This window comes from Capra hircus, chromosome 14, assembly GCF_001704415.2.
Source record: "Capra hircus breed San Clemente chromosome 14, ASM170441v1, whole genome shotgun sequence".
NCBI classification, from domain to species: Eukaryota; Metazoa; Chordata; class Mammalia; order Artiodactyla; family Bovidae; genus Capra; species Capra hircus.
The window spans coordinates 90,219,810-90,237,018 of NC_030821.1; the positions used below are offsets into that span (position 1 = coordinate 90,219,810).

A 17,209-nucleotide genomic window follows, 5' to 3' on the forward strand; every position below is an offset into this window, starting at 1 on the left:
GTATTCTTGGCTGGAAACTTCCATGGACAGAGGAGCCTGGTGTGCTATAGCCCATGGGACTGAAAAGAGCTGGACACAACTCTGCAGGCATGTACATTATTCCCAGCCCAAGTAGACTAATACAGATTTTGGCACTATGAAGCAGGTGTCTACTTTGTAACAAATACCTAAACATGTGCATGTGATTTTGGAGCTCAGTGATAGGGAAAGACCTAAAGACACTGGAGGCTGCATGCCAGAGAAAGTCTAAACTGCCCTGAACGGACTACTGATAAAAATGTGGATGTTAAAGGCAATTCTGGTGAGAACTCAGGAAGAAAAAGAGCGTTTTAGAGAAAGCCTCTATCATCTTAGAGAAGACATACAAGCTGTGAGAATGCTGTTAGAAATATGGACACAAAGGGTCATTCTGAGGAAATCTCAGCTAGAAATGAAGAATATGTTAATGGAAACTGAAAGAAAGGAGATCATTATTAGAAAGTGACGAAGAGCTTGGCTGAATAGTTTTATAGTGCTTTATGGATGGCAGAACTACTCATAAGAGATAAGACTGGATATTTAGCTGTGGAAAATTCTAAGCAAAGTGCTGGAAGGAGCAGGTTGGTTTCTCCATACCATTTATAGTAAAATGCAAGAGAGAGAGATAAGCAAAAAGGAACCATCCTTTTGAAAACACTGAGAAGGCACCTTCTAAGAGCTTGGCTGAACAATCACTTGTCAAGGAGATTAGTACGGGTGGAAACCATCGATTTAATCAGCTGTCTCACAGAAGACAGGAATAGACAGGGTGACACCAGCAGAGACACAGTCAACCTGAACTAAGGTAAGGGAGCACAGATGAAACACAGTAAGGGAAGGCTCTGAGACTCGAGATTCGTCAGGATGGGGTCACAGAGCTATTTAGCAGAGAATATGTTTTCATCCTTCAAGAAAGACCCCAAAGGCACTTCAGTCACCATCAGGGCTGCCGCTCCTACTAGACTAGAGGGCAAAGCTGCTTCCTCCTTAATTTCAGAAGACAGGGTCCTCTGCTCAGTTTAGCTGCTAGGGAGCTGATGCAGAGTCAAGGGGGCAGGACCAACACCCAGAATCAGGGGGTGGGGCAGGGCAGGGCTGCAGAGGGCCGGGGCAGTGACCCATCCCTCGGTGGGCCTGGAGGGCAAAGCACCCATCAAAGAAGATGATTATTCCTGAGCCTTAAGATCTAAGGGACTCTGCCTTGCTAGGTTCTGAACTGGTTTGGCACATTCACATTTCCTTTCTGGTGTCTCCCTTTAGGATGGAAATGCCTGTCCTGTGCCTGTCCCACCACTGTGTCTGGAAGCACATAACCTGTCCTGTTACACAGGTTCACTGCTGGGCAAGGGTTCCAACCAGGATGAGATGAGTCTTCAGGTCTCACCTACACCTGATCTAGATGACATTCAGATGAGACCCAAGACTCAGATTCCATGCTGGGTTAAGACTTTGGGGCCTTGCTGGGATGAGGTAAGTGCATTTTGCATGTGAGAAAAACATGGATTTGGGGGAAGGCAAAGAACAGAGTGCTGTAGACTGACTTTGTCCCCACAAAATCGATGCTGAAGCCTCAATCACCAACAGGATGGTATGTGGATACAGGGCCTATAGGGAGGTTCAGTCAGTTCAGTTCAGAGGTTCAGTCCTGTCTGACTCTTTGCAACCCCAAGGACTGCAGCACGCCAGGCTTCCCTGTCCAGCACCAACACCCAGGGCTTGCTCACACTCAAGTCCATCGAGTCAGTGATGCCATCCAACCATCTCATCCACTGTCGTTCCCTCCTCCTCCTGCCCTCAATCTTTCCCAGCATCAGGGTCTTTTTCAATGAAGACAGTTCTTTGCATCAGGTGGCCAAAGTATTGGAGTTTCAGCTTCAGCAGCAGTCCTTCCAATGAATATTCAGGGTTGATTTCCCTTAGGATTGACTGGTTGGATGTCCTTGCAGTCCAAGGGACTCTCAAGAGTCTTCTCCAACACCACAGTTCAAAAGCATCAGTTCTTTGACTATCAGTTTTCTTTAGGGTCCAACTCTCACAATCATACGTGACTAATGGAAAAACCACAGCTTTGACTAGATGGACCTTTGTCAGCAAACCAATGTCTAGGGCTTCCCTGATGGCTCAGAGGTTAAAGCGTCTGCCTGCAATGCGGGAGACCTGGGTTCGATCCCTGGGTCGGGAAGATCCCCTGGAGAAGGAAATGGCAACCCACTCCAGTATTCTTGCCTGGAGAATCCCATGGACGGAGGATCCTGGTAGGCTACAGTCCACAGGGTCACAAAGAGTTGGACATGACTGAGTGACTTCATTTTTTTTTTTTTTTTTAACATTCTTTGGCATTGCCTTTCTTTGGGATAGGAATGAAAACTGACCTTTTCCAGTCCTGTGGCCACTGATGAGTTTTCCAACTTTGTTGGCATATTGAGTGCAATACTTTCATAGCATCGTCTTTCAGGATTTGAAATAGCTCAACTGAAATTCCATCACCTCCACTTGCTTTGTTACTAGTGATGCTTCCTAAGGCCCCCTTGACATCAGACTCCAGGATGTCTGGCTCTAGGTGAGTGATCACACCATCGTGATTATCTTGGTCGTGAAGATCTTTTTTGTACAGTTCTTCTGTGTATTCTTGCCACCTCTTCTTAATATCTTCTGCTTCTGTTAGGTCCATATTGTTTCTGTCCTTTATTGAGCCCATCTTTGCATGAAATGTTCCCTTGGTATCTCTAACTTTCTTGAAGAAATCTCTGGTCTTTCCCATTCTATTGTTTTCCTCTATTTCTTTGCATTAATTGCTGAGGAAGGCTTTCTTCTCTCTCCTTGCTACTCTTCGGAACTCTGCATTGAGATGTGTATATCTTTCCCTTTCTCCTTTGCTTTTCGCTTCTCTTCTTTTCACAGCTATTTGTAAGGCCTCCTCAGACAACCATTTTGCCTTTTTGCATTTCTTTTTCTTGAGGATGGTCTTGATCATCGTCTCCTGTACAATGTCACGAACCTCCATCCATAGTTCTTCAGGAACTCTGTCTATCAAGCCTAATCCCTTGAATCTATTTCTCACTTCCACCATATAATCATAAGGGATTTGATTTAGGTCATGCCTAAATGGTCTAGTAGTTTTCCCTACTTTCTTCAATCTAAGTCTGAGTTTGGCAATAACGATTCATGATCTGAGCCACAGTCCGCTCCCGGTCTTGTTTTGGCTGACTGTGCTGACCTTCTCCATCTTTGGCTGTGAAGAATACAATCAATCTGATTTCAGTGTTGACCGTCTGGTGATGTCCATGTGTAGAGTCACATCTTGTGTCGTTGGAAGAGGGTGTTTGCTATGACCAGTGCGTAGGGAGGTAACTAAAGTTAAATGAGGTCATACACTGGGACCCTAGCCAATGGGCATGATGTCCCTTGAGAAGAGGAAGAGTCCCTGGAGACACGCTGCCCCGTGAAGCACAGGAAGGACCATGTGAGGGCACCATGGGAAGGAGACTACTATCGTCTCCGAGCGGCCGCATCAGAAACCAAACTTGCCTGCACCCTGATCATGACCTCAGGGTCTAGAACTGCGAGAAAATAAAACGCCTGCTGTTCACAGCCGTGTGAGCAGACTAGTACAGGTAACCCTGACACAGTGTGTGGGACTGGTGGTGCCAACCCTCTAGGCGATCACAACTTGAGTCTGACTTACACTCGTCCTCAGATAGGTGTTCCCTCCACACTCACGATCCTCAGCACCCCAGTTCCACATCCACTTATTAACCAACCTCACAGGACTGCAGGGCTGGCGACTGCAGAAACCCATGTGTAAGTGGACCACACAGCTCAAATCCATTCAAGGGCAAACCGTGCATTACAGCTGCTATCCACCAGTTTCCTTTATGTAGTCTGCTGACCAATTTCCACTTCACCAAACTCTGATTCAAAGATTAATTCCTTTTATGTCTTACCTGATTCTGTAAAGCAGAATTTGCTACCCCACCATCAGCCTCTGGCATCGGTCTATGAGTCCTTAAACACAGTAACTCAAGCATCTATTTGCAGCTCTTTGCACGTGAACTGTGAGGAGAGTTCACAACCCTCCATCTTTATTCCTAAGACTGCACAACCCACAAGGGCTCCAATGGTGTTAACTGCATGATCTGCTTAAACCTAGACCACATTTTGGCCAAAAAATTACCTACTGTTTTATCAAAAACAAGTTTATCACTTAACAAAAACTAGAGCATGTCACCTTCAAGAGTTTCAGGAAATGCAACCCATCACTTACCCTAATGCCCCTCCCGCAGACACACACAGGGTAAGGAGATAACTGGACAGCACTGTGTGCCCTCCAGTCACAAGCTTCTGGCTGGTGAACTAGAGGAGCCCACGCCCTCCCCGCACATCAGGGGCCTCAGCAGATGTCCCACCGCAAACATGCAGGAGAAAACAAGAGCCCGTCAGAGAGGGACACTTTCATTTGCCCCAAAACCAGTGCACCGACCTGGAACTCCTTCCACTCGCATCCCTCTTAGACACAAGGAGGAAACGCCCTTGCCTGCACCGCCATCACAGCTGCCTGCTATCTGAGAGCTCTGCACACCCTTCCTTCTCACTGGCTACTCACCTGCCAATCAAGGCTTTCAGTGTAAGCACAAAAGGGTTCCAGGACTGAGAAAGGAGGGAGGCAGCACAGCGAGCAGTGTGTGGCAATCATCTACCTCATTTCCCACATGTTACAAAGGATAAAGCTCTAGTTCTCACTGCATGTTGCTACTGAAGAAGAGACTATTGAGTTTCCTATGGCCTGACCTGGTGGCCTACTCCACATCCTTCCTGAAGGCTAAGACTTCCCATGAACCATGCGAGCTCATGAGGATCCCTCAGCAAACCTGCTCCTCCTCCAGATCTGCCTGTGGATGACAGGGTCACCCTTCCCGTGGAGTAAAGAACCTGGCCTTGCCCAAAGCGAGGTCTAAATTTTGCCCACGATTCTGGCATGTCATCCAGGTCATACCCGACGGGGCATCTGTTTTCAGGACAGGGGCTGGCCATACCCAGCTTCACGTGATAGGCCAAAAAGACCATCATGCAATTCAGCATAGAGGTGAGATGACCATGCAGGCAATTACAGGCTATCAGTCACTCAGACATGCTGCAATAAAAACACCACGTGAGCTTCCCTGTGGGAAATACAAGCAGCCCCCCAGCATTTTGAAAGTTCACTTTATACCATTTCACTTTTCTGAAAGAACTACATTAGTACCTATTTTCACTAGGTCAAAGAAATCTGAAAAGAAAACTGTCAATTGTATGAAGAAAGGTAAAAGGCAAAGACAATATAGAGTTGGTTTTGGAGTCTGTTTACAGAGGCAGTACGCACCCTGAGCAGAGAGTGACACCACCCAGTTCTTCCCCGGGAACCACACTCGGCGTCTCAGCATCCAGCCACCACAACCCTGACCTGGGTCTGTGGGCATCTGTATTCTATCTGGTTTATTTTGTGCCTCCGTGAGCAAGGTGGGTCCTCAGGGAATTGTTCCTTCCCTTAATGCCATTTCAGTTTAGGAAAGGTTTCCGAGCAACCCTCTAGTTTGGGACGGTGGGGAATCTGTACTCCACACGTGTTGTCACACACAGAAGCCAGAGGACAACAGTCACCTCACATCTGGAATCTTCCCAGACTCTGTCCTATGCATCTCTCAAGAGGCTGATTTTAATCTGTCTTCTTTACCTGTAATAAATGGTAAGTGAAGTGAAGTCACTCAGTCGTGTCTGACTCTTTGTGACCCCATGGACTGTAGCCTATCAGGCTCCTCCGTACATGGGATTTCCCAGGTAAGATTACTGGAGTGGGGTGCCATTTCCTTCTCCAGTTATCTTCCCAACTCACAGATCGAATCTGGGTCTCCTGCATTGCAGGCAGACACTTCACGTTCTGAGCCACCAGGGAAGTCCTTGGTAACCATGGATATAATTGCTTGCAGTGAGTTCTGTGAATCCTTCTAGAGAATTACCATAATGAGGGTGGTTTTAGGAACCCTGAAACAGCTTGCGGTTGATTTCAGAGGTGAGAGGAGTGCTCCCTGAAGTCTGCAGTTGGGCTAAGTCCAGGCGCATCTATCTTCCTTTCCTCCTCATCTCATACCCTCCATGCCTGCCCTGTGAGAAACCCCTGCCAGCTCTCTCTCCAAACCACAGGCAGGATCTCCTCACTGCTGTGACCATCCTGTCTGGTCTGGGTGACTGCAATAGCTCCTAACAGACATCAGGTTTCTAGCCTGACCACCACAAAGTCAACTCTCAATACACCATCCAGGAATCTGCGGAACGTCAGATCACGTCACTATATGAGCAAATGCCCTCAGCAACTCCCCGCTCCCTGAGGACGAATGTCACAATGCTGCCAATGCCCCCAGACCCTGCTCAGGCAGCTCTGACCCCTCCTCTGCACCGTGGCTGGGCCCAGCCCATCCACTCCGCTTGGTCCTGAAGGCACCAGAGGCACTCCTGCCCCGGGCTCACTAACCTTTCCTCCGGGTAGAGAACCTTGCGCTGCCCTCCCCTCACACACATGCACAGCTGGGCTCCCTACCTCCTCCAAGGGTCTCCTCATCCTGCCTTCTCAGGTCACCCCCCAACATGGCCTAGTCTTTCCTTTCTTTCTCTGCTCTCCTAACCCCCTGCAAAGAACCAATAAACTGCAGAAGACACTTCAGAATCTGTTTTGTCTGGGAAAGATATCCTGGCTACTATGAAGATTTGTGATTTCACTGATGGTTCTCAGTCATGTTCAAAATAAGGAGCTAGCAAACTACTGAGGGCTCATGTGTGTAAATAAAGTTTCACTGGCACTCGGTCATGCCCTTTGGTTTATGCACTGTCTGTGACTTACTGTAGAGCTACAGGAGGAGAGCTGAGCACTGCTACATGGACTACCTGGTCCACTAACCTGAAATACTACCTACTGTTTAAGAAAAGTTTGCTGATCTCTATTCTAGGTAATTTAGATTTACAGATAAGGGACCCCCAACTCTGACAAAGCGAATTCGCATAACTAGATCTGGCTTGACTTAGAAAGCCAAAAACGACTTTAAAAATGTATTTAAGAGCTAAAATAAATAACAAAACCACTAGAACACATCCTTTCAACAAGTGGAAAATACAGGGCCTCCTCCAGCTGACATGGAAAAGGTCACATCTCTTCCAACAGTGACAATAACTCAGGAACAAGTTGACAAGGGCTCACAGTGTCCAGTATGCAAAGAGGATTACACAGGTGAGAAAGAAGTCCAACAGTTACCCTGAAACCACGACTTTGACAGCAGTTATATTGTGTTGTGGTTAGAACTGCATGATGCATGACCTGTATGTAGGAAGAGCTTAAATGGCAAGGACTCGACTCAGCAAACAGAGCTCTGGGGCTTCTGCAAACAACAGATTTAGCAGTGACAGACAACTACATGACTTTCTGTAGACGGACTTTATGAAACTAAAGACCACCTCTGAGCCAGGGCTATGGGAGACTTCTTATCATAGCTGTTAATTGTATCACAGGTGGATTTAAGAATCACTTAAGAAACCCCAACCCATACTATTAATTCACTAAGTGTTTTTCCTCTCTAAATTTAATGTTAGTATCTACAGATGGAATTGTATCTACAACCTAGTACCTCTTAGTCCTGAATTCAGAGTGATAATTTTGAAAGTGTGAAATTTGATTACGTGGGTTTCCCCTGCCAGAATGGAACTGGTCCCTTCAGGTCTTCCTAGGGTCCTGCTACCTGTCACGTTACCCCGTGATGGACGTCTTCACCCTTCTCCGACCGCCACCCTGTCATCACTGTACCTTGTAGTAAACACAGTGGAGCCAGAGTCCTAAAGCCTTGCTGATATAAAGTCCTTCTGTTCTAATTATACTAAAGCATCTATCTTGGCCACATCAGCCATGGAGTGAGGTCACATTAATTTAGGAATCTGAGACCAATGATTTTGCTTTTTCTTAAATCTTTAGAGAACAAATAAAGCAAAATTACAGTGGGAAGGAGAAAGTGGCTTCTCATGGTACTCTTTGTTTTTTTTTTTCATTTTTATTTTTAAAGACTACTTCACAAGATGCAGCTTCTGCAGAAACCAACATGACAAATGACATGTCTTAGGAGTCTTACGCTGGTAGGAATCTGATTCTGGTTCCTTTTCAGGAATGAGTTGGGCAGCATACAGGCACAAAAAGACAGAAGTTTGAAATCTTCGGTTCTAAGGTTTTTTTAATTGATTCCCAACTCACTGTTTATCCTGGGGATCTTAAAATAATTTCCCTCACAGAAATTATTTCATTACTGCTTCTACAGCAACTGCATGCTTTTTATAATCATTGGTCTTCAGGAACTGAGGTTCTATGCTGTCTCACTTCAATTTTTAAAGCCCATTTATCATCTCTGAAACCTTTCTGTTTGCTTGGTTCTGGCTGTACTTGGAGTCATACTGATTCCTGTGATCACGCCCACAACTTGACCTAGAGAGGCAGGCCTTCTTCTTTTAGCCTTATAGTGTTCCATGTACACGCACATGCTCTTTGGCACACCTAGGTGTTTGTGTGTATGTGTTACTTGCTCAGTCATGTCCAACTCTTTGCAACCCCATATACTGTAGCCCACCAGTCTCCCCTGTCCATGGGATTCTCCAGGCAAGGATACTGGAGCGGGTTGCCATTCCCCTTCTCCACAGGATCTTCCCAACCCACAGATCGAACCAGGGTCTCCCACATTGCAGGGAGATTCTTCACCGTCTGAGCCACCAGGAAAGACTATTAAGTGTTTACAGTTGAATAAATGAAGAAGCTTAAGAATGCTGCTGAAAAAAAAAATCAAGATCTATTTTAACAATGATAAACGTCTTCCATTAACAGGGATAAATGTTTTCCAAAATGAGATTTTTTAATGTATTAAAAAATATAAAAAACTTACTGATGTAAGTTTATAAAAATGTATGGAAAAAGAATTAAGAAAGAACTCATTAGAAATTCCCTGGTGGTCCAATGATTAGGATTCCATGCTCTCACTGCTGAGGGCCTGGGTTCAATCCCTGATCAAGGTACTAAAATGCCACAAGCTGCCCAGCACGGCCAAGGAAGGGAGGAAAAGAGAGACTGAAGGAGGGAAGTAGGAAGAATAAAAGAAGAGAGACAGAGAAAGAAAAACAGAAAGAACTTGTTGACAAAGATTAATTCAAAGTTTTAAAGACTGATGCATCAAATCTGAAAAGAGGTACACACAAGGATTTTTCATTAGTGTTGTTTACAAAAATGCAAAAACTGCAAACATAAATGTCCAAGTAGCCATCACTAGAAGACCAGCCAAATAAATTGTTATATCCTAAGTAGGGAATGCAGTACACACAAAAATGATGTATCTATCCTGAAGAGATGCCTGCAATATATCAACCAGTGATTACCAACAATCACATAAAAAGTAGTCACATTTCTGTAAAATTACAACACAGAGGGTATATGGGAGAAGGAGCTTTCTGCATATATTTGAACACATTAAAAAATATCTAGATAGAACAATGTAGTGGTTATTGATTGTTGGTAGTCTGCTCTCTTAAGATTTTCTTGATTTTCTTTCTTGGACTTTTATTAATGAGCCCTTATCACTATTTTCAGGAAAAGAAAAATCAAAACTTACCCAACTAAAAGAAGAAGTGCACAAATCACAACAAATCCCAAAGTATACTTCAGTGCCATTTTAACTTGCTAGATGTCAAGGGAAAAAAAAACATTCCATTTAGTAAAACTTTTAAAATATAAAGTATTCTTGCTAGAGTGTAACAGTATTTTCATGTTCAATATACATTTATATTCGACTGTACAAAGTTCCTCTTTATTGAAAAACAATGTATATAATACATCTTAAGTATCTTTCACACTATACTAGATTTTTTAAATCTTTTCAATGATTAGATCTCATGAAAAGGTAGTACACCTAAAATATAATGAATTCTTTCTGGGAGACTGAACAGTAATTAATTTACTTTAATAAATACCAGAATATTTAATAAAATATTTCTCAAAATAGGGAGCAATCAGAATCTACAATGCCCATACCCCAATTCATCAAAATGGGTTAAGTAATAATTAAGCAACAAATATTTAATCTATATGTTGGGATATATATATATAATATATAAAACATATACTTATAAAAATTTATTTTATAAATATGCATAAACATATATAAAGCACATGCCATGCCAGGACTGCTTCTAAGAACTTTACATATGTTAAACTCATTTCATACTTACAACACCCCTGAGATAGGCACTCCCATCCCTGCTTCAGAGATAAGGAAACTGTGGCCCAGAGGTAAAATAATTTACCATATGTCACAGAGGTGCCAAGGGATTAAACAAGGACTTGAAACCAAGAACTCAGTTCTTTAAAGTCTGTGCTTTCCTTAGTATAAGCCAAAGTCTAACAAAAACACAAACTAGACACTCTAAATACATGGAAAGAGAAGTTAATCTCAAAGGAAAAGCTACATCAGTGAGAAAAGAAAACAGGACTTGTCTCTCGGCCTAATGAAATCTCTAAAATAATCACCTTTTAAAATGTAACTTTATGCTTCATATGATAAATTCTTATTCACAAAGGAGTTGAGACAGTCTTTAGGAAAATACCTAGGGTAAAGTTAAGGAGGGTCAACCACAGGGGATGGGGAAGATGCACTTGAGAAGCAGTGAAGAGAGGAAGCACCTGCTCGTCCCGTTTAACAGCAAATCTGTGACTAGCCACTCTACCTTACACACCCTGGGTTTTCAAATACAGAATTACACAGTATCTGCAGATAATAATTCAACTTTCTTTATAAATATTTAAACACTTTTTCCTCTAACAAATGGCACTGACTACCACTCTGGGAATCATTTAAAATATTGCTGATGTACTTTGCTAACGATCTTAACGCAAATGCTGTAAAGTTTTAATAAGCACGGCTATGCCTAATGCTGGCTTTTGAGTGAATATATTTGCTTCTGTATTTAAATGTTACAGAGCAAAAACAAGTTATGAAACAAATTCCTGTAACTCAATAAAAAGACAAAATAAATTTATTCTTTTATGCTGTTTTTCCCTTAAATTAGAAATAAAGTGTTCAATTTTGGCAAATACCTTTCAACATACAATTTCTTCTAGGACCTATTAAATTACTATATATTAATAGAAGTGCTGGTTCTAAACCACCAATGCATTCAAGAGACAGGCCCAACTCAGTCATATGCTATATTAATGTGCTTCTAAGATACTCCTGAATTCTCCCTGCTAATGTTTCAGTGAAGAGTTTTATACCAAGCCTTCCGTGCCCTTGGTCTGCAGGTTTGGACATGCACGTGTGCTCTACTGACCAGGTTTCTGTGTCGGTATTACTACGGGATCAGTAAGGACAGTCTGCGAGTCCTCCTTTCCATCTTAGAACAGAGGTCAGCAAACCACATCCTGTGGGCCACACGCAGCCCCTCCTACCTCACATCACACTCACTGTACACTGGCCTTACGCAGAAATAAGTTTGCTGACCCAGCTGCAGAACTGCTCGAGAACAACCGTCACAAGTGACTTGTGACTCCTGGGCCCTGGAATATAGTTAGTTTGACCCGGGGTGTGCTGCAGGTATAAAATGCACTCTAAATTTCACAGAATGTGAAAAAAAGTAACGTCTCATTAAAAAACATTTTTGACTATCTGAAATAATACTTCGAACATATAATATTAAATACAATGTGTCATGAAAAGTAATTTTAATTGTTCTTTCTACTTAGTTTATTGTGGCTACTAGAAAATTTTAAATTCACATGTGGATTACATTTTATTTCTATGAGACAACACTGCTCGAGAATAAATTCAAAGTCACATTATTTGAAAACAGGAAGAAATAATCCCTTTCCCCCTAAATTGAGACCTCTAAAATAAAGCTACTTACAGTGCATTTACCAGTATCATCCTCATCCTTTTCTTCATAGTAGAAGTAGACAAAAGGGATCCAGAAGAACACACAGAATAATATAACAGAATAGAAGGCTGCAGAAAGAATGAGATGAGATATAATAAAAACACACCAACTTAACAAACGTTTCAAACATATAAGTACACACACTCCAAATTCACTCCCCTATCTGACTCCCAGGCCTGCAACTTGATATGTATGTGTAAAATCCAAATCAACCTTTTCTGAACCCTGGTTCATGAAGTCAACACCATTATTATCACATAGCAAATCATAATTCAAGTTAACTTTGAGGCAATTTTTAACAATCATGATACTAAATGTGTCAATAAATTGTAGCCTCTTAACATCTCAGGTCTTAAAATATACACACCACAGTACTAAGAACTTTCTGTGAACGATCTTATGTAAATAAACTTTAACTTTTATATTCTTTCCAACTTAATACTGAGTACAGCTGACACATTTGCCAGTCACTCAAGTTAAAGAAACAGCTGTAACTGATATGATCCTTTTGTTGCAAATAATTTCCCCAATCTATGTCTAAAAGGAGAATAGAGGGGCAGAGGAGGAGATGGCTAGATGGTATCATCCCCTCAATGAGCACGAATCTGAGCAAACTCCAGATGACAAAGGACAGGGAAGCCTGGCATCACGACAAGTCAGACATGACCCAGAGACTGAGCAAGAGTTTAAAATACACAATGTTATGAAACTGATCTTATTAAAATACAACTCAGGACAGAGAAAATGTAAGAAACAGTAAAATCAGATTCAAAGTTAAGTGATACGAAGTTCTATTTATCTGCTTTAAAATAACATTAAATTTGAGATACTTTCAACCAGTAGTCAATCAAAGTATTGTTTTTAATTCAACATAGAACTTGAAATTTCAACAGCTATAGATACAGTATTTAATATAAAAACAACATAAACAATTTTTCAGTCTCAAGAAACCTAAGAAATCTGTGTATTTACATTTATTTTCATACACTACTTCATGGGAAATAGTGAATATGAAATTATATAAAGGAACCACAGGATGAGAATCATTATACTCCTTTATCCAAAATAGTATTATTACAGGTTTGTTAGTAATATATAATACTTAAATTACTAACAAATTTAAAGTATTGTTAGTAATGTATAATAAAGCTAAATTACTCATTCTCTTGGGAAGAATGACTGTATAAATTATAGAATTTTTAACCATGATCTTATTAGTAGCTAGCACTGTTTCATTTTTCTGGAAGTCACTTATGAAACAGCCCCCACTAAATGCAACATTGTTAAAAAAAAAAAAAAACTCAGAACAAAACAAACTCTAACTAATTGATAGAAAGGTCAGAGTTAATTTATACTGCGCAATCACAACATGACTGTCAGCATACTGAATTTTGGCACTACAAATACTTTGTGACATCTATGCAGCCTCTTAATATTGTAAGAAACTAAAAATGACAGTAAATATTTAAGGGTAATGAATACTGATGTTTCTACTGTAAACCAGAGAATAGCCAGAATTAACATTTTTATTACAAACCTAAGAGCCAGTGGAAATAAACAAGTATTCAAAAAAGTACCAAAATACTGGCTGGACCATAAAGAAGGCTGAGTTCTGAAGAACTGATGCTTTTGAACTATGGTGTTGGAGAAGACTCTTGAGAGTCCTGTGGATTGCAAGGAGATCAAACCAGTCAATCTTAAAGGAAATCAGTCCTGAATATTCACTGGAAGGACTGATGCTGAAGCTCCAATATTTGATCACCTGATGCAAAGAGCCAACTCACTGGAAAAGACCCTGATGCTGGGAAAGACTGAGGGCAGGAGGAAAAGGGGACGACAGAGGATGAGATGGTGGGATGGCATCACTGACTCAATGGATGTGAGTTTGAGCAAACTCCAGGAGATGTGAAGGACAGGGAAGCCTGGCGTGCTGCAAAGAGTCAGACAGAACTGAGCAACTGACCAACAAAAAGCTTCAAACACTTAAACACAAAAGGGAAAGTACTATACATCACCCTAAACACTATATCAGTATTAGGACTGAAATAATCAAATAATTTGTTAAGAATAGGAAAAACCCTAAATTATAACAGAGTTTACTGGGCTGACAGCCATATGCCAAGCTTCATAAACTGACAGATGCAGTGAGGTCTGGCTTCAGCCTCAGCATGTCCGTGTGTCCACTGCTTGGTGGCCTTGGCCTTGGCAGGCACAGAGCCCAGTGACTATTTCATAAGCATTCAGTGGCCAATAAGCATGATTAACAAGGCGCTCATCATTATTCCCTGGTGGCTCAGACAGTAAAGCGTCTGCCTACAATGAAGGAGACCTGGGTTCAATCCCTGGGTCAGAAAGATCTCCTGCAGAAGGCAATGGCAACCCACTCCAATATTCTTGCCTGGAAAATCCCATCGATGGAGAAGCCTGAGAGGCTACAGTCCACGGGGTCAAAAAGAGTAGGACAAGGCTGAGCAACTTCACTTTCTTTACTTTCATAACTACTAGTCATTAGGGAGATGCAAACTAAGCCCATGAGAGGCTACAGACCCCAGAATGGCTACAATTAAACCGACAATACCAAGTATTGACAAGAATGCAGAACAACATATTTTCCCATGCTTTCCAAGAGGGACTATATAAGCACAACCCTGTGGAGAACTGTCTAGCAGTTTCTCACCAAGTTAACACATACCTACCATATACCCAGACAGTTCCACTCCCCCAGCAATGAAGTGCAGTGACACACGCAAAGTCTTTCTGCCCAGAGAAGCCTGCCTGAGGGGCAGAGTCCAGGGTTCTTACTGGTGATCTATGATGCAGGCACAACTGCCTGAGTGACCAGTTAAGATTACCACAAGTACAGACTCCAAGAAGGACAGCAGCTGTACCGTAAGTCACAGCACAAACAATCTAAATAAGCTGGACTGCATGATTCTGTATTCAGCAGTATATATCCACTGATCAATTAGGACTATCAGGTGACAGCCAAGGGCCAGGTTTCCAGGTCAAGGGTCAGCCACATAAGCAGATCCCCCTGAAGATAGGCGAGAGGGAAACTATTGAGTCTGATTCACAACAAGAAAGTTGACAGCAATATTATTAATAGTGATCAAAACCTGGAAATGACCCAAATGTCCATCCACAGGTGAATAGATAAAAAGTTGAGTGGTACAGTCATACAAATGGCAATAAAAAAGAAAAACTATGAATACCTGTGATAAGGATGGACCTCACAGACCTTAGGCTGAATACAACAGCACAGACACTGGAAGATGTATACCTTCTGAAAGCCGCTCAGTCACGTCCGACTCGTTGTGACCCCACGGATACAGTCCATGGGATTCTCCAGGCCAGAATACTGGAGTGGGTAGCCTTTCCCTTCTCCAGGGGATCTTTCCAACCCAGAGATCAAACCCAGGTCTCTCACATTGCAGGCAGATTCTTTACCAGCTGAGCCACAGAGAAGCCAACACCTTCCAGTTCCTTCTAGTACATCTTAAAGAAGTTCCAGAACTAGCAAAGCTGGCTTATTATGAAGCAAGTCAAAAAAGTATTTGACGGCAGTTACTAACTATAAAGAGACATGAAGATGAACAGCAACCAAAAATCTCATACGTTGCTGGTAAGAATATCCAGAACAAGTTTCTAGGAACTGACACCTGAGGAAGGAAGTGGGGAAAAAACACAGTTCTGAAGAGACTCTAGGATACTGGTCTGTGCAGGGCTGCCCTGACACCACATCCTAAGCCATTTGCTTGTAATCGGACTGCTCTTTCTCAGTGTCCTTCAAAAAGATTTTTTCCTTTAGCATGTAAATGTTAAACTGTAAAGAAGGAAACTAAAAATACATTAATATTCTCATGTGTTTCAGATCAGTTCTAAAGCCAAGTTGGTACTGTATATCTGTAAATGAAAAAAATGCTATCATGAAACAGAGAAACTGATTCTTTTAAAGTTATACTTCAAACTGATAGCTATTTTCAAAGGAAAATTATTCTTAACTCCAACAGGAATGACACTCTCAAATCCTGACATCTTTATAAAATACATTTTACTTGTAGCAGTTTTTGTTAAAAGATTGCTACTAACAAGTAAAAGATAAACAGACTTTTTGGTTTAATAGTTCCACTAAAATAAAAAAAAATACTAAAAAAGAAATTTTAAACCTCACATCTACAGAAATTTGCAGAAATGAAACTCATAAAACAAGTTATTTTTTAAAAATAAAACTAGCAAAAACAAGTGAACAGAAAGCCATCAACTCTCAAAAAGCCAGACAAAAACTGTGGCAAAGAATACATGATAATTCTTAGGATGTTTTAAATACACACAAAGCAAACAATGTATCTTTTGAAAACTGCATTTTTAAACTATAACTCACATAAGAATTAACTTGGACAAATCAGGCTTTGGAATTTCTAGACGTTCTTTATTCCTCCCGACTACCAACGAGAAATCTGAGACATAGAATAGCTCAGTCAATACTGTAATAGCATAATTAATCATTACAAAGCTTTTTGTTTTAGATGGTCAGTATTAAGATATTCTGGGAACTCTAAAAGCCTTCTAAAATTATCCCACTGGCCCAGATGAAGCAATCTGGGGTCAACACTGCCAGCTGCACACACAACACCCATCTTCCTTTCAGCTCACTCTCCGTTTTGTCTTCCTTCCTTCGACTTTCTGCCTGAATTGTACACATGACAGCTTAGATTCCAGCCACGTCTCTGGTCTCTGTGGTGGTCTCAAGGTGGGAATCAGGTACTAAGGATGGAGAGGGAAGCGAGCGGAGGCCCTGCATAATGCTGCTACACCAGCCTGGGTACCTCTCTCCAGGCTTACTTTAAGAGAGACTGAAAAACCATTCCAGCCATTTATTTCCGGTCTGTTCACACCAGCATAGAATGTTGCAGGAGAAATGGGGTAACCCAGACATTCACCCCTGAGCTGTCACGTCCTTCGTGGTCCTGTCTGGGAGTGGTCAGTAGATGAAGCTCAATTAGTCTGTGCCCCTGAACACGGCAGCATCGTGAGGAGCGACCTAGTACAGGTTTGAAACATACTTCCCCTGATAATCAGCAGCCCTTTAATAAACACCAGGCCCTCCAACTAAAATGGGAGGTATTGTTGCCTGATCACTGAATAAAGAGACCAAAATCTGTTGCTGTTCAGTAACACAGTGGTGTGAAAATCTTTGCAACCCCATGGACTG

General features: G+C 41.9%; 1 protein-coding gene across 1 annotated transcript in view; it reads right to left on the reverse strand.

The window, feature by feature from the left end:
* LMBRD1 (LMBR1 domain containing 1) overlaps positions 1-17,209 on the reverse strand; it is a 143,759-nt gene that overhangs the window by 72,408 nt on the left and 54,142 nt on the right. The window contains exons 4-5 of the mRNA XM_018058813.1: positions 11,968-12,065; positions 9,681-9,748 (exon numbers count right to left, since the gene is read on the reverse strand). Coding sequence (XP_017914302.1) covers positions 9,681-9,748; positions 11,968-12,065 — 166 coding nt within the window. The remainder of the gene's footprint in view (positions 1-9,680; positions 9,749-11,967; positions 12,066-17,209) is intronic.